Raw genomic sequence first — 16,587 nt, forward strand, 5'->3', positions numbered from 1 at the left:
TATGAGCGGAATTAAAAAAAGATAATTTCATGTTTTGCTTGAAAGAAAGACTAAAAATGTCATCGATTATTAAAGCAGTTGACAATTAAATTTCTCTCAATTGACAAATGGCTTAACAGTGTTGCAGGATGTCATATTTTTGTAGGTTTACTTGGAATTAGCATGGACATGGGTTGCCTGTATAAGAGCCAATGGGATATTCGATTATTGCTGAAAACGAGTTCTGTGGGAAAGAAAAGTTGACATTTTGTTTTGCAAGATAAACACCTCTTTTATGATTTTTTGGACGCATAAATGCAATCATTAGAATTGATTGGGTTTGACGTTCATTCTGTGTAGGTTTTATTGTGTGAAGCACTTTGTGCTATGAAGTGCGGTGTTAAATCAAATCTGCTTGATTGATTTATTGGAAGCTAACATTACACCATGAAGGAACTACATAGAGGAGGCACGACCTCAACCAAATACCGTATTTTAGGTTTTGAATTTCAAACGCGTTGATAAAGTGCATTGGCTTTGAGAAGGAATCATTCCTATTCCATTCCTATTCCTCTCAATGTTTGATAGGACAAAAAGCATGATTTTTTTTCTTTTTTAAATCTAATTCTCATCAAGAAGGCAATTTATCAAGACTGTTGACATATTCTTCTCTTAAGAGAAGGAGGAGAAGGAGAAGGAGGAGTAGGCTACGGGGTCAACAGCTGATGCTGGCCCAGAGGCCTCCTGGCAGGTTTATCCCGCCCTGCTGAAAGGGATAAAGGATTTATATCAAAATATGGGAGATACAAAAAAATTACAAGGAAATTAGACGATGACTATTGAGTCGGACCATAACAACTATAATGAAAACTGCGTACTAGAAAATAAAAAATTAGGGTTAAAGTTTAGGGCTAACCCTGTTTGTGAGTATTTTAAAGCAAAGCCAACCTGCTCAACTGCGCAGGCGCGGTGGACAAACCTATCGAGTTTTGTGGAGTCGACTAACACGCACACAGGTAGCTTGCGGTTGCTTCTTTGCCAGGTACATTGAGGAGGGCGCTCCTGCTACGGACGTGACAGCTTCCTAGTTACGTTGAGATCCGGGAGCTGCTTCGGGCGAGAGAAAAGTCGAGGGCGGGGGTCCTCTGGTGCTGTTGCTGGAGCCGGAGAGGATACGTTGAGTGCGCTTTTTCAGCTTTACGCTCGTAAACCCGGGGGCATCTCTCTCCGCCGGGACGCAAGATACCACCATTTTCAACCACGAACAGAATTAGACGCTTGTGTTTATTTCTGAAGAAGGTAAGTTTTTCCTCTTTTTCCTAGAACGCTAAGAATGTGAATGATGAAGCACCCTGACTCAAATGAAGTGACTTGTTTTTAGTCCCTTAAGTTTGATCTTTTTTTTTTTTCGTCACATGAAGTTAGACCATTGGCTACAGAACAGTTTATTTGTCCTAAAGCCCGAGCTTGTATGGCTCCACTGTTTTGGTTCCAGCCCTTCCTCTAATGAGAGCACAGATGTTGCTCCTGCCAAAGACTACAAAGTGGTCATTTCCCGTTGGACAGCTCAGCCAACGATACCTGGCCCTGATTGTAGCTTTGTTTTTCTGGAGATGATGCTCGTACCATAAAGAAGCCCCCATCTTCATCCTCATCTGGGCTGTGGCAGATGACATTTCTGATGATATGATGGCCAATGCTGATTTGGGACGTGTGAAATCATCTTGGCTGCTCGTGTGTTGGTTGTTAAGATGCTGCTGCTACCAAGACATCTGTTTCAACATGTCACAGTGGTGTATATTGTTTTCAATTGGCGATCTGCGTGTGTCAAAGTGAGAAACCACAGAAGGAAAGTAGAGGAGTAGAAGGACAGACTGATAAATGTTGGAGGCATGACAATGAAGAAAAGGAGAAGGTAATAAAATGAGGCTGTGTGTTTGCCTGCTGAAAATGTGAGCTGAACAGCAAACACGAATGTCATGTGACTGGTTTTACCTCGGGCTTAAGCTGAGTTGATGGTGGAAGTTGGGAGTGAGAAAATGATGCAGTCCTGTGGGCGGACCCATGCTATGGAATGAACAAAAAATGCTTCTCTCTGAGTCCGTTTTACATGTGATTAGGGATTACATAGCCTATGTTTTTAGAGCTTAGAAAGACCTGAGAATTGTGACATAATGCTTTTGACACCACTTGTTAGTTGAGGGTCAGTGGTGGCGCATTAGCCTCACGCATGAAATCTTCTTGATTGCTAAAATTTGTTCTCACATAATAGTCTCTTTTTTTTTTTTACTTCAAGCTTTACTTGACACAAAAAAATGTAATTTCCCTTTCAAGTACTTTAAAGTTAGGTGTGTTGAACTCAAAAGGCTGTTTTTCTGTACCTGAGTGCGGCATGGATGAAGTAGTCAAGTCAAGTCAAGTCAATTTTATTTGTATAGCACCAAATCACAACAAAAGTTCTCTCATGACACTTTCCAAGTAGAGCAGGTCCGGTACCACACTCCTTCAATGAACCTCCACCCAACAATTCTCCATCAGCAAGCACATCCTGGAACAGCGGAGATGAAAACCTTCCTTTTAACAGGCAGGAACGTTGAGCAGACCCAGGATCAGTGGGGACGGCCTTCTGCTTTGACTGGTTGGGGGGAAAGAGAGCAGGAGAGCGGGGCAGAGACAGAAGTACTTTTGTAGGTCAACCCAGAAGCTGCCATCACCACAAGTTTCCTCAAGCAAAAGCCTAAAGGATTTTTTTTTTTTTTTTAGTTTTTTTGCAGAAGTTAAGCTCTGTGGTAGAAAAATGTTTATTAAAGTGTCAATGCAATCAGAGGGGCAATGCTAACATTATCACATAGCTTCAACGTTGCCACAATGAGCTTCCAGCTACTTCTCTCAGCCTGATAATGTTTGGAGTCTCGTTTAGCCACTCGTTAGCAACCATCATTTTGAAACACATACACATTTGAAAATTAATGAGGGTGGTACTCAATGACGTGCTTCATTCTGGAGAACAAAATGTAAAAATATCGATAGCTTGTGTGAACCACAAACTAATTCTTGCCAAACCCATTCAAAAATCCTTTTGACTTTAAAACAAGGGGACTGGAAATTCATGAATGCAAACTCACTTCTGGGTTTAGGACTCATTTTGACAACACTTTACTCTATCCACTACTAACGTTTTTGTTATTGACCAGCTTTATACCCAATAATTCAACTGACTCTCTGATTTCATGAAGGTTTACCACTCCTGTCATGCTGTGTTAGCTCATTGCAAGTTACACTGTTACAGTATTTTTATTCATATTACTTTCTCATACAGTAGCGTCTGTAACTTTTTGATGGAACACATGATGAACAGCTGGATTGAAAACCAAGCTGTCAGTGTATATTCCCTCCCTTACTGGTGGCAATGTAATAAGTATGAGTAAACGCACGGTAAATTAGTTAGCTGGGGCTCTCTAATTTCTCCATAATGAGCTTCTGCTCTTCTTGTTCTTCTCTTCAGCTCTATAGTAGTGTGATAGCTGTATCTCTCCTGCTCAGGAGACTTCCATCTGGCCAATTAATAGCTGAGTGAACTCGCCGCTTTGACCACTAATGGGGCTGACAGCTGAGTCCCAGTCTGCTCTCCACGGAGACAAGTCTCATCAGTGAGAGAGGCAAGGCTGAGGCTAACCCTTTACCAATTTGATCAGCTGTGTGTGTGTGTGCGTGCGTGTGTGTGCACGCGTGCGTGCATGTGTGTGTGTGTGTGTGTGCGCGCGCGCGAGTGCGTGTCTTCCCACTTAAAGCTCTAACTGCTCGGACAACTGACACTAAAAGGTGTAATTATGGGTAAAGCCTATCTACCCTCGAGGGAGATCACGCTGAGATGATGAAACAGATGGACAGAAGCCATAAGCCTCCTGTAATTTACCCAGCACAAGTGTTAGCCATTGTAATATGATTTTCATTTTGATTATAACCCTTTTAATGGAGTCGTAACAGAAGCACACTGGTCATGGGCTGAATTTCATTTCATTTCATTTTTGTTAGTTTCTTCAAAAATAGCGATTGCTAGCAAGTAGTTAACGAGACCACAGAGGATGTCGCACACATTAAGAGTCATCACACCTACAACAGAAGAAGCCCTAAGATAATTATGTTGCTTAAGTCAGGTTTCTGTAGTGAAGTCCATTCATAGTTTGACGTTAGCTTTGTCCTTAGAATGATTCAGTGGATGCTTTAAAATTGAAAAAGTTATCATGAGAAACAAAACATGCACATCTTATAAGCTTATGTTTGTCTCAGAGCTCATCTTTGGCAATAAACCAAAATCCACTGAAGAAATGTAGCTTTAGGTGGAGAGAATCTCTGGTGACGCTATCTTGTGGGTTGCTGTGACTGGTTCTAAGAAAGTAAAAACAAATACTACATACTTTTAGATTGTGTCCTCAAAATGTTGTGTAACTACTCGTCGTTGTCGTCCACGACTGTCAACTACTGTTATGCACTATCCTCTGGTGCAAGAATATGAAGGAATATTAAAGGACATTTGATTGAGTATAATCAAATAGATTTCAAAACTAGATACTGTAAATTGATAAAAGTGTACAACTCATTCAGAAGTGCCCTATGCACAGCACTGCCAGCCCTTGATTCTTGGTGCAGATAATGGGAGGAAACATGAGTCCAAAAAGTAGATACAATGTACACAAAATGGCTGAATTGGTGCTCTTGAATTTATCAGTCAGTCCAGAAAAAACCCCAGCAATTAAGCGATCGCATAATTCAATGCAGAATCAGCCAATGTCCGCACATTTAAGCGGGGGCTGCATTTTTTTCAAAGACGCCACATTTTCGCTGCATTATTTCCTCGCAAAATGCGTGAAATACGCAGGGCTTCTATGATTTCATAATCCCCGCATTTGCGTTGCAAAAAAAAGTCTCACATATCTTCAAAGAAAGTTGAAAAATGTTGCATTTACTTTACACAGGAGCAGCCATTTTCCTCCTGTTGCCTTGGGAATGTTCTGAAGTGACATCATCAGAAAGCTGCATAACCCCCAGAAATAAAATAAAATAAATGAAATAAAAATAAGCTTGTAACTTGTCTTGACTCATCAAGGTTTTGTAAATTTGAGCCGTATGTTTATTTAAGTATGAAATAAAACAAGATGAGAACTTAATTATTCCCAGCACTTTCTGTGATGCAGCATGCTTGCTTATCATAGGAAGTCATTAGAAATGACTCTTTACATAATCGTAGCCTAGTGAGAACCGAATGTTGGGGAAATCACTTTTTTTTTCTTATTCATCAAACCGCAGTTTTTGCAAATTCCCACAATTTCATCGCATAGAATTGCACTAATATCCAGCTCATTCCACCGCATGTTTGGAGAAAACGTGCCACATAATCGAGGATTTTTGCCCGTAACAACCACACACACAAAAAAATTCAGTGTTTTTCTGGAAGGACTGATTTATCTTCATAAGAGCCCACAAGTAAGTCACAGATAAATAAGATATTAAAAAGTGTGTCTTAGCCCGTTGAGCCAAGCTGAACCGCTGGTACAGGGCTGAACAAATCCCACTGCAGCCTTGATCAGACCACTCAGATGTGTGTGCAGTGAAATCCTCTGCCTGTTTTGGTCTTGAAAACAGGTGCATTTTTCCATTGTTGAGGAGCCTCCTCCTGCATGGACCTTTGTGGCAGAAAGTAAAGTTAAGCAAGAAAATCCAGTAAATAGCGAATAATTTATTGGAAATGTAAATTATTATAAATTCATTGATAATTTTAACAAAGAAAAATTCTGAGAATTTCCACAGTTTAAAAGTCATGGTAAATAAATTATATTGGTGTTCTTGGACTGTTAACAAAATCCAGTTGAGCTTTGGGAAATTGGGGTTTTTGTCATATATCACGTATATGTGACATTTTACAGGATAATTACTGAATTAATCAAACAAATTATCAACAGATTTAAGCTAGAATTCAGTTCCTGACCTTGAGATCTCAGCTCGAGATCCAAGGAGCTTTCAACTCTGCATCAGATGGATCTGCCTCGAAGCACACTGTCTGGTCTAGACCTGATGAGTTGTGCCATGTTGAATCTAATATCCTGACCTCAGGATTATAAAGTCAAACAATCATCAGGTTCAACTGTAAATAAAAAAACTACTGGCATTAGCACTTGTGGTTGTTTTTAACATGACTAGTTGTAAATTTTACACGATCCTGTAAGTGAACCCTTTGGTTCGGTTTGAATGCTAGATTTTCATTTTTGAGATTGATACATTTGGCTTCTCTTTCTCTAGATGGCAGCAAATGACTCGCGGCTCCAGCAGCAGCCATCCCAGAAGGATGCAGCCGACCAGAACTTTGACTATATGTTCAAGCTGCTGATCATCGGCAACAGTAGTGTGGGCAAAACCTCCTTCCTGTTCCGCTATGCAGACGACTCCTTTACGTCTGCCTTCGTTAGCACTGTGGGCATTGACTTCAAGGTTAAAACAGTCTTCCGCAATGATAAGAGGATCAAACTGCAGATCTGGGTGAGTGGATTAGGGATATAACATGTTGTGTTTTGATTCATTTCAATTTGATGTCTTTTATGTCCCTTCATATGAGAGCACCAGCAAAGCCCAATTTGTGCAAGTCTCGATTCATCTCTCCGTATTTATTACAGTAGCCAGTTTTTTTCTCCAGCACACGAGAGAAATGTCCAACTCCAACCATCAACATTCTGCTATTGTAGGAAAGACACTGGCAGGTTTGCCATTCTGTAAACCGAACATAATTGTTGTTGACCGTGCTGAGTTCAGGATGGCGGTTAAGGTTCTTAGTCATCCAGGTCATGGTAGTCTAAGAGTAAGGCATGGGCAACTGGACTTGTTTTAGCGGAGAAGACATTTCACCTCTTATCCAGGAGGCTTCTTCTTGCTCTTGCAAAAAAAAAAAAAAAAAAAGAAAGAAGAAGTAAAATCTGTTCAATTCTGGAAACTTGATTTTCCAGTGAATGTGGTCAGCAGGCCTAGGTTATTTAATGATCCTGTCCATTTTCAGCGTGTAGGTTGTTAGCTAGCTTGCTAACACCTGTAGCGGGGGGGACTTTGACCGCAGCAGCATGAAAAAAAAGGTAGAACAGGCACATAATGCCAACTGAATTATTTGTCTAAAAGCATCTTTTTAGCCACCTTTTTCGGTAACCCAGACAAGGGTTAACTTTTTACTTGAAGTTTGATAGTTAATGAATTGTGTTGGGTTTTTTTTAAGTGGGAAAATGAACGTGACAATCACATAAAGAGTTCATTACGTTCGATTCCATCCATCCATCCATCGTCTTCCGCTTATTCCTGTTAAGGGTCACGGGGGGGCTGGAGCCTATCCCAGCGGCTACGGGCGAGAGGCAGGGTTCACCCTGGACAGGTCACCAGTCCATCACAGGGCCAACACATAGAGACAGACAACCATTCACACTCACATTCACACCTACGGTCAATTTAGAGTATCAATCAGCCTCGTCCCCTCTTGATGTCTTTGGATGGTAAGAAGCTGGAGTACCAGAGAGAACCCACGCAGGCACAGGGAGAACATGGAGACTCCACACAGAAAGATCCCGTGCCCGAGCCGGGACTCGAACCCGGAACTTTCTTGCTGTGAGGCGACAGCGCTAACCGCTGCACCGCCGTGTCGCCATAACATTTGATTCCTACCTAAATTTGAAGCGTCATTACCGAGGGTTAGTTGCATCATTTAGCTGAAATGATGTGTCTACTGTTACTTAAACTTAGATAATGATGGCCCATTGAAATAAGTTGCTCTAAATATGTGCTTCTAAATTTAATTTGAAAGAAATCCAGAAATGGTATGGTGTATCCTGCTGTTGATTTTAGTGTGAAAATGTGAAATGCATGACCTCCTCGTGGTTTTTACTCATTCTTACTCCTTGCTCCTATCTCATAGATTAGTTCACATCTTCCTGAGCTATGTAGTTTTCATTTGACTTGTCTCTTGAGGGGTACAACTATATCAGTATTTGAAAGCCAAATCAGACTTTCTGGCTGAAGTCACATTTGAATTTAGTTTTCAACCAGGAAGAAAAGGCTGACGAGAATTTATACGTTTTTTTTTTTAAGTTTTTTTTTTAACACAGCCATAATATAGACCCTTACCAACTAAACTCATCACTCAGATAAGCACATTAATAGTCAGATTACTTATTATGAGAATTGCTGTGAAAACATTTGTATGACATTTTTTGTTGGTCAGTGTAGAGTTTGCTGTAGCTTTATTAAGCATGGTTAGTGTAACTTTCACAGAATGCCTGCTTTTCTAAGACATGAGACAGAATGGAAGTGTGAAAAGATAAAAGCATAATTGAATTGTAATATATTAAAGGGGCAATCCAGTTTTGAAAAAGGTGATTCAAACTAAGGACACAAAGTATTTCTTGCAGTCTCTCTTATCCTAAGACTGTTCAAATATATGATTCATTTGAGTCAACAATTTGCGAGCCACTGTACGATGTTTGCAAGTTGACCAAGATGAATCAGCAGCAGAGAAGCCCACACCAAAACACACACACACACACACACACACTAGGGATGGTTATCATTCAAAGATGTTCGCTGACCATGATGAGCTTGTAGGTTTTGAATTTTAAAGCAAATCATTGTCAGTTTTTCCATTAGATCAAATCTTGCATCACACCAGCTCATTCTTTCAAACTACGAGGGATCTTACACAAACATTTATTTTGGTAAATGCTTTGTTTTTTGCTATTACCCTAAAAGTTCTGGCTTTAACAATGTTTTTCCAGTAAAATTCTTGGTTATATTTTCCCATTCCTCCACTGACATTGCCCAATTCCCCTCACTTTCCTACTTTTTTTGTATATGTATACACCGTCTTAAAATGATACTTCACCAAAAAAGGGTAGTTTGTCTTCAAACACGCACAAATTGGTTTCTTGAGCTTTTAAAGACATTTTCTTTCTCCTGCATTACTTCCTTTTGACTATGAATGATGACGTGGTTATAAAAAAATCTGAAGAAATCATGACTGGTTAAGTCATGTTATTCCCTTAAAAACCTGGAAGTTGTTTTTGAAATTTTAAACATTTAAAACCAGGTTTTAAGTTGAAGGTCTAACCATGGGTTAGGGTTCATCCCAGGTGCCTATTCACCGTCCCCAATAATAGCCTTGGAAGGTACTTCATTGGAATTATCACACACTCAGCACAGAATGAGACTAGGCTGGTACTGGCACGTGCTGTATGAGTCGGGTCCAAGCTCTTCACAAGTTGAACCAACCCCCTGGTGGACGTGATGCAAGTTGGACTACGTTTTTTGCAGATGCCCATTAGGGTACGAGAAAAAAACGTAGCCTAGTGTCATGGTAAGTGTGTTTTGTCAATCAATCAATCGAATGTGAATGTGAATCAATGTGTAAAGTTTTGTGCACATGGGATATTAGATCTTAGGAGGAGTTTTAAGAATAAGTTAAGTTGGTGTTTTTGAAATTTTTATTAAAATTTTTCACGAGCGAATATGGGCAAGGCCTACATCAGCAGGACTGTTGCTTTGATTGTAGTGTCACTTTTTTGTGTGTACACACATACACACACACACACACACACACACACATATATATATATATATATATATATATATAGATATATATATATATAGATAGATAGATAGATAGATAGATAGATAGATAGATAGATAGATAGATATAGATATATATATATATAGATATATAGATATAGATTGATAGATAATATCTCCAAATGTGATTTACCTGAATTTGTCTGTATCAAATGTTTAGTTGTCAGCACTATGGTGTTTTTCCAGCAGTTTTACGACATAGAAGATACTGTAAAGTGACTTCTGCCATTAAAGTATTGAAGTTCAATAATGATGTCAATGACTGTTTAATAATGTACATCAGGAGGGTTTTGACACTGTGCTTACTTGCTGGTCTGACCTCACTCACACTTCTGATGGGGCAGTCTAATGACACACCGACCTGGTATTTCCGAAATTCAGGAAGCAGAGGAAGTTCCCGATCTGCCTCTGGCCAAGACATAACGAAGATGTAGTGCAGTGCTTAGAGTTGCGTGTTTGTAGAGGCTGTGGGAGTGGTGAGCATGTCTAAATAGGAGTGTGGTGTTAATAATCAACTCTGAAATTTCCTGTCTGTCAAATTCATGTTAGTTCCCACTGAGCACAATCTGTGCGCCATTTCAGGAGGTTCTGTAGATAAAGAGTATTGTCTATGCCAGCTGCTCACCTTCCTTTGTGTGTCATGGAAACAGGCTAGTCTGATAACACAACACATGGCCCCTGCACCGTGACTCCACAGAGTACAAACACACGTACACATATTGTTTATGTGTCATGGAAATATGTTTCTAATCTTCGAGCAAACACACATACACCTTTTGCACACTTATTATAAATACAAATACATGTGTGTTACAGACCATGGATGATATCCTTGAAGCCAATAAAACACAGGGGATGACGCATGTTTGAAGAGAAGGATGGTGACGTCTCTCATCAGGCAGAAGCCTGATTTAACCCTTCCTGTTTTAACTTCATGCACATGAGGGAGCAGCTTTTGTTTACTGGATAAGTTTGGCTACCGTAACCCTGGAGACTGTGTTTTTGGTTACATGTCCCTTTATGTTCCTCGATATTTGATCATCTCTGGCTGCATCGGATAAAAAAGGATCTGGAATATTTCAAAACCAAAACAAACCCTGAAAGATACCTGATTTTGGCAGTGAGATGGGAAAGATCTATCAGGGGGAAGCAGTGATGTGGGGAGGATTTATGCATCTGGTTACCAGTATGGTCTTGTCCAATTTGAAAAGTGAGAAGGACCTTTCTGAGCTCACCACCATCCCAAAGTGCAGGCTGTAATGGAACATTCATAACCTGTAATAGCCTCTGGTTACCTGGACAACCCTCCTCCTCCTCCTCCTTCTTGTCACAGTGAGGAAACATCAGACAGACACAGAAACACACACATGCCCCCCCCTCCATGCAAATGAAGGACTCTGATATGTTTCCAAGTAACCAGGAGAGTGGTGGCGGTTGCTCTCATGTTTTTGATCTTCTCTCTTATTTAAACCACTAAAACCAAACACAACCAGTTAACTAGAAAAATTCCTTTCAAGCAAGATGACAAACATCACACTGGAGTGAGTCCAACATTGTAGCCACTCCACTCATAAATTCTATTTCTGGTATGTGGATGGTTGTCTGGTTTTTAAATCAGGCCAGATGACCTGTTTTTTGGGGTTTGTTTTTTTTTTCAATTGATTGAGGAAAGAGCTCATGTCACGTCTATGTGAGAGACGTCACTCATAGCTGTCAACTTAAGGCTTGTCCTTGGATGTTGGAGCAGCTTTGTACCACCATCAAACAGGTTGTGCTTTTCTCAGAAATTATTCAAATGACTTCTGTGACAGCACAGGCAACTGTTTTATTTTTGGTTGTCTGTCTGTCTGTACATCTGACTCATTTTCCCTAATGCTTGAATTTCTCCATATTTGTCTTAAATGTCCACTCATTGTTTATTTGCATGTCTTCAACAGTGCATTTTTTTGGTATAATTATGTTTCAGGATATTTTTCAGGATTCATGTAAAAGCTCATGCATACTTAAATTCACAACATCTACTAGTTTCTCCAGGAGAGAACCTAAAACCTTAACTTTATTAAAGAGTGGGTTTTTTGGAGGTCCATCCTCTCAAAGTCCATTATATTTGTACCTGTTCAAAATGAAACCAGACAAAACATTACTTTTTATGAACTGAAGTTGCTAATCATTCTGAGGTCCACATCAATAAATGTAGACTGCTCAATGTTAGCTTACTGTTCAATTTGCTGCACATGATCTGTGTCATTTCCAACTCTAAAATGAGTTTCAGCCACAGTTAGACAATGTTGCCCCCTTGTGGTGTAGAAATATTGTTACTATCGCATGACAACTGATGGTTGTAACTATGTTTTGTGCCATTTAGCAGTTGTTTGATAAAAATCTATTTTCTTATTGTTGGTGTGTAGGACACAGCAGGGCAAGAGCGTTACCGTACCATCACTACAGCCTACTACAGAGGAGCCATGGGCTTCCTGCTTATGTATGACATCACTAATCAGGACTCCTTCAATGCAGTTCAGGACTGGTGAGTTGAACAAAAAGGGCTATATTCAAACAGTTTGCCAGTACATGGAGTTGCTCTTCCTTTTTTTTTAAAGATTAGATCCTGGTAAAGTTGGAGCGTGTTCATAAAGCATTTCTTAGAGCTCCTTGGGTGAAAACAGATAGGTGTAAGGATGAGGACTTTTCACCTGATAAGAAAATGATGAAATATCAAAGAGGCAGGAGAAATATTCTCCAAATGCTGAATTACAGTGGCTACCGTACTGATGTACTGATTACATCATCCAGGGATTATGTTTATCTCATCTACCCTACCCTATACATCAATGCTAGAAATAAACGTGGCCAACTTTTTGGGAAAACTACTCCTTATGCATCCTTCCCAGAGCCAGACAATAAGATAGATGTCCTTCTCTCCTCTGTGCTACATTAGGAAGCTGAGACCCACAGACCAAGGCTCACCACTAAAGAGCTCAGTTCAATGAATGGTACTGGATAGGAAGTGTTAGTATACTTCCACCAAAAGGATGAGGGGGGGTTCACCCTGGACGGGTCGCCAGTCCATTGCAGGGCCAACTCATATAGACAGACAACCATTCACACTCACATTCACACCTATGTTCAATTTAGAGTGTCAATCAGCCTCGTCCTCAAATTGATGTCTTTGGACTGTGGAGGAAGCTGGAGAACCAGAGAGAACCCACACAGGAACAGGGAGAACATGCAGACTCCACACAGAAAGACCCTGTGCCAGAGCTGGGGCTCAAACCTGGAGTCTCAATGTTCTCCCTGTGCCTGCGTGGGTTCTCTCTGGTACTCCAGCTTCCTCCCACAGTCCAAAGACATCAAGAGGGGACGAGGCTGATTGATACTCTAAATTGACCGTAGGTATGAATGTGAGTGTGAATGGTTGTCTGTCTCTCTATGTTGGCCCTGTGATGGACTGGTGACCTGTCCAGGGTGAACCCCGCCTCTCACCCAAAAGCCGCTGAGATAGGCTCCAGCCCCCCTGTGACCCTTAACAGGATAAGCAGAAGAAAATGGATGGATGGATGGATGGACTGACTTTAGTAACAGAGGATGAGGATGTTGACTTTTGAACAAACCAAAATCCATACCCTTGTCACAGTTGGCACTGTGGGGTCCTTCCTGTGGGGTGTTTTGGATTTTCTCCCTGTGTCTGTGGTTCCCTCCGGGTCCTCCAGTTTCCCCCACCATCAAAGACATGCACAAAGATACCATTCCTGTCACTAAGCTAACTGGCAGTCAGTCTTATCAGTGGAATTATCCCTAAAACAGTTATGCTTGTCATAAAATCTCATAATGGGATACAGTTCAGTTAAATTCAACTTAATGTCCATATACACTGATATGACATAGATAAAATTATCAGTCTAAGAGATAAACTTAAACAAATAAATAAATAAATACCAGTTTGTGGACAAGCAAATACTTTTACAGTATTTCCATAATTGAGGTCTTAATGAAGTAAACGACGTCTTCATAAAGACCAAATTTCTTTTGTACATCTGCAGTCCTTTTGTGTATGTGTTGTTTTTTTTAGTCACCCATCACATTGTTTTGATAGATAAGGGTTTGACCCAGAAATTGTGTTAATCACGCATTCTCATTAAGCTAAAACACGAAATGAGGAGTTCTCTAGGAATATTCTCTGAATGTTTTTGAATAAGGCAGCAGGGGCCGTTGTTTTTAATTCCTTTGATCGGTTATAACATCTGCTTCAAAAACTGTTACTGATTGGCTGTGTCTATTATGTACTGCTTTTGATCATGAATAGTTCGTTCATCCTGCAGGGCGACGCAGATCAAGACGTATTCATGGGACAATGCCCAGGTGCTCTTAGTCGGTAACAAGTGTGACCTGGAGGACGACAGGCTTGTACCCACAGAAGATGGACAGCGTCTAGCAGAGGAGCTTGGTAATATCTCCTTTTGTAAAAGCGTCTTGCTTCTGCTAAAATATATGAAATGCTTGGTTATATTCCACCATGGGTTCAAATATTTGTCAGTATTAAACAAAGTGAAATCACGCTTTCCTTTCTCTGTGCAATTACCCCTCACTCCAATCAGGTTTTCAGTTCTTCGAGGCCAGCGCCAAAGACAACATCAATGTCAAGCAGGTGTTCGAACGCCTCGTGGACGTAATCTGTGAGAAGATGAATGAAAGCATGGAGGGGGACGTAAATCTAGTGTCCAACCACAGGAACCAGGGCCTGAAAGACTCGGCTACAGAGAGCCACGGTGGCTGTGCTTGCTAGATGTCCCCAAACACACACACACACACACACACACACACACACACACACACACACAGATCGTGAGACCATTTCCTTTTGTGTACCTCAGCCTTTCTATTCTTTGTACATAGACCAAAGGCAAGCTAGCTGAGATAACCATCAGCAGCACTGTCAAGACCCCTCTACTCTTTAAAGAGGCCCACTCTGTGTCCGGTCTCAGCTAATCAGTTCTGCTCAGAGCTGATAGTCCACTTCATGTCCATCCACCCCCCACCACACACATGCTAACACACAAACAGCAACGACCGCTGTAACCACCTCTGCGCTGTTAGCATTTCAATCTGACTGTGCTTCATTGTCACAGAATCAAGTGAATCAGTCTGACCCCGGGTATGATTACACCTGCAATGCCTTTTTCTACCCTTCCTCCTTCTTGTGACTTTTCTCGCACACTAACACAGCATCGGCAGGAGGTCGTAGTCATGTTGTAAACTTGTGTGATGAAGTTGTTAAACACTGATGACACTGTTGTCATGTGACCTGCCTCTGTCTCTCTTTTTTATACACATGCACACACACACTTACCCAATGTGAGTGCGGCACAGCAAACTGGTTGGTGCAGTGATTGTTGCAGCTTCAAGAAGTCATGTTGCTTTTGACTAAACCAAGTACAGAGCCCGTAGATGGTTGAAGCAGGAGCAACATAAGGCCATGCAGACATGTTTTTCAAAGATTCCTCATGTTAGCTCTGTTAAAGTACACACTTTTTATCATTTGACTCAGCAAACTTGATGAGGCAGGGAACAATGCAGTGTGCAGCAGTCTTTTTTTTGGGCTGCTGACTGTTTTGTAAGAATGCAGCTGTGTGCGTTTGTGTGTGCGTGCGTGCGTGCGTGCGTGCGTGTGTACATGCAAGGTCAGACTATATCTTGACACCTTTGCTGTTTTGATCAGGAAAACAATGAGTTGGTGCAGAATGTAAGTTAAACGAGCCTGTATCACTTAATATTCCATTCCTGTAAAGTCTGCTATTTTTTCACTGAGACATAAAATGTTAAACTTCGTTCTGCAGTATGCGATTGTTTAAACTGAACATATTAATTTGTGGATGGAACAGTCAATTTTCCCCAGCTGAAAACGTTAATTACTGTGATCTCCTTCCACAAATCACAGACATGCATCCCCCCCCCCCCCCCCCCCCCTGTTTTCATTTGCAGTGCCATTGTTTGAACCATCACGATGTCAGTTAGTGTTAACCTCTGTGCAATGATAGTGGCCTCTTGTTGCCATGCTGAGGAGTTGTCTCACAACTGCTGGTCAGCCCACTCCTGCCATTGTAAACGCTCGTGGTCAGTTATCTCTCCTGTCAGTGTTTGCTGCTGAAGAGTGATAGGATAGAACACATATTAACATCTCATCATCATCTTTGAATGTTCTCAAATGAGGAGGCTGTGTAGATGGAACTGAGGTCACTGAGCCGAACATTACACCTGTATTCTAACTGTGCAGCTTTGTAAAGAATTTACCATTTTTGGAACAGAGAAAACTCTTAGCTGTTAGCCTGTTCTTTAATTTTTATTTTTTTTGATCTTGTCATGTGTTTGGTTTCTGATCGGTAAGTTTCGTAAAGAAGGGGGGGATCAGATCCTTTCGTGTCTTTGATATTCCGGATGGACAAACTGCATAGAAACAAGGATGTGTTAAAATGTGTATATGGAAATAAATGTATTCATTACAAAAAGGTGTCAAGTGTCATGACCAGTCATTGTCTTTAAGCTCGCCCCATGTTCTCGTGTTTCTCTCCCCCCCTTCACCCACATATGTTGGCAGCAGACTTCTACATAGCCTGTCCAGGGCTCTGCCACATACCCGAGGCCAGACTCCATAACAGCACTCTTACAAGGAGAGGATGAAAGTAAGTGAGGGAGTCTGGAGATGGTCTCTGAAGGTGATAGGATGCCTTTTTTTTATTGAATCAAAGGAGAGAGTCAAGTCGAGAGTGACCTCACGGAAGGATGGAGAGATGGAGCAACCATCCATATCCAGAAGTACATCGCCAACCTGCAACAGCACCTCAGGAGCCATACCGATAAAGATTTGAGTTTTATTTCATGTACAGCTAACAAGGAACAAAGGTTGAAGTGGAGTTAGTGGTTTGGTGGCGAGGTACTTTATACTATACACACTGTATTATG

At 41.0% G+C, this 16,587-nt stretch overlaps 1 protein-coding gene across 1 annotated transcript; it reads left to right on the top strand.

Moving 5' to 3' along the window:
• The first annotated feature begins 981 nt into the window (after nt 1–981).
• On the top strand, nt 982–16,149 carry rab3db (RAB3D, member RAS oncogene family, b). The gene is made up of 5 exons (XM_086184099.1): nt 982–1,278; nt 6,277–6,513; nt 12,039–12,157; nt 13,950–14,074; nt 14,226–16,149. Exons 2-5 carry the CDS (start codon nt 6,277–6,279, stop codon nt 14,411–14,413), a joined length of 669 nt encoding a protein of 222 aa, XP_086040225.1. The 5' UTR covers nt 982–1,278; the 3' UTR covers nt 14,414–16,149.
• Nucleotides 16,150–16,587: the final 438 nt, after the last annotated feature.

Source organism: Aulostomus chinensis, chromosome 18 (genome assembly GCF_037954235.1).
Source record: "Aulostomus chinensis isolate RoL2024-O1b breed Wild chromosome 18, RoL_Achi_v1.0, whole genome shotgun sequence".
NCBI lineage: Eukaryota > Metazoa > Chordata > Actinopteri > Syngnathiformes > Aulostomidae > Aulostomus > Aulostomus chinensis.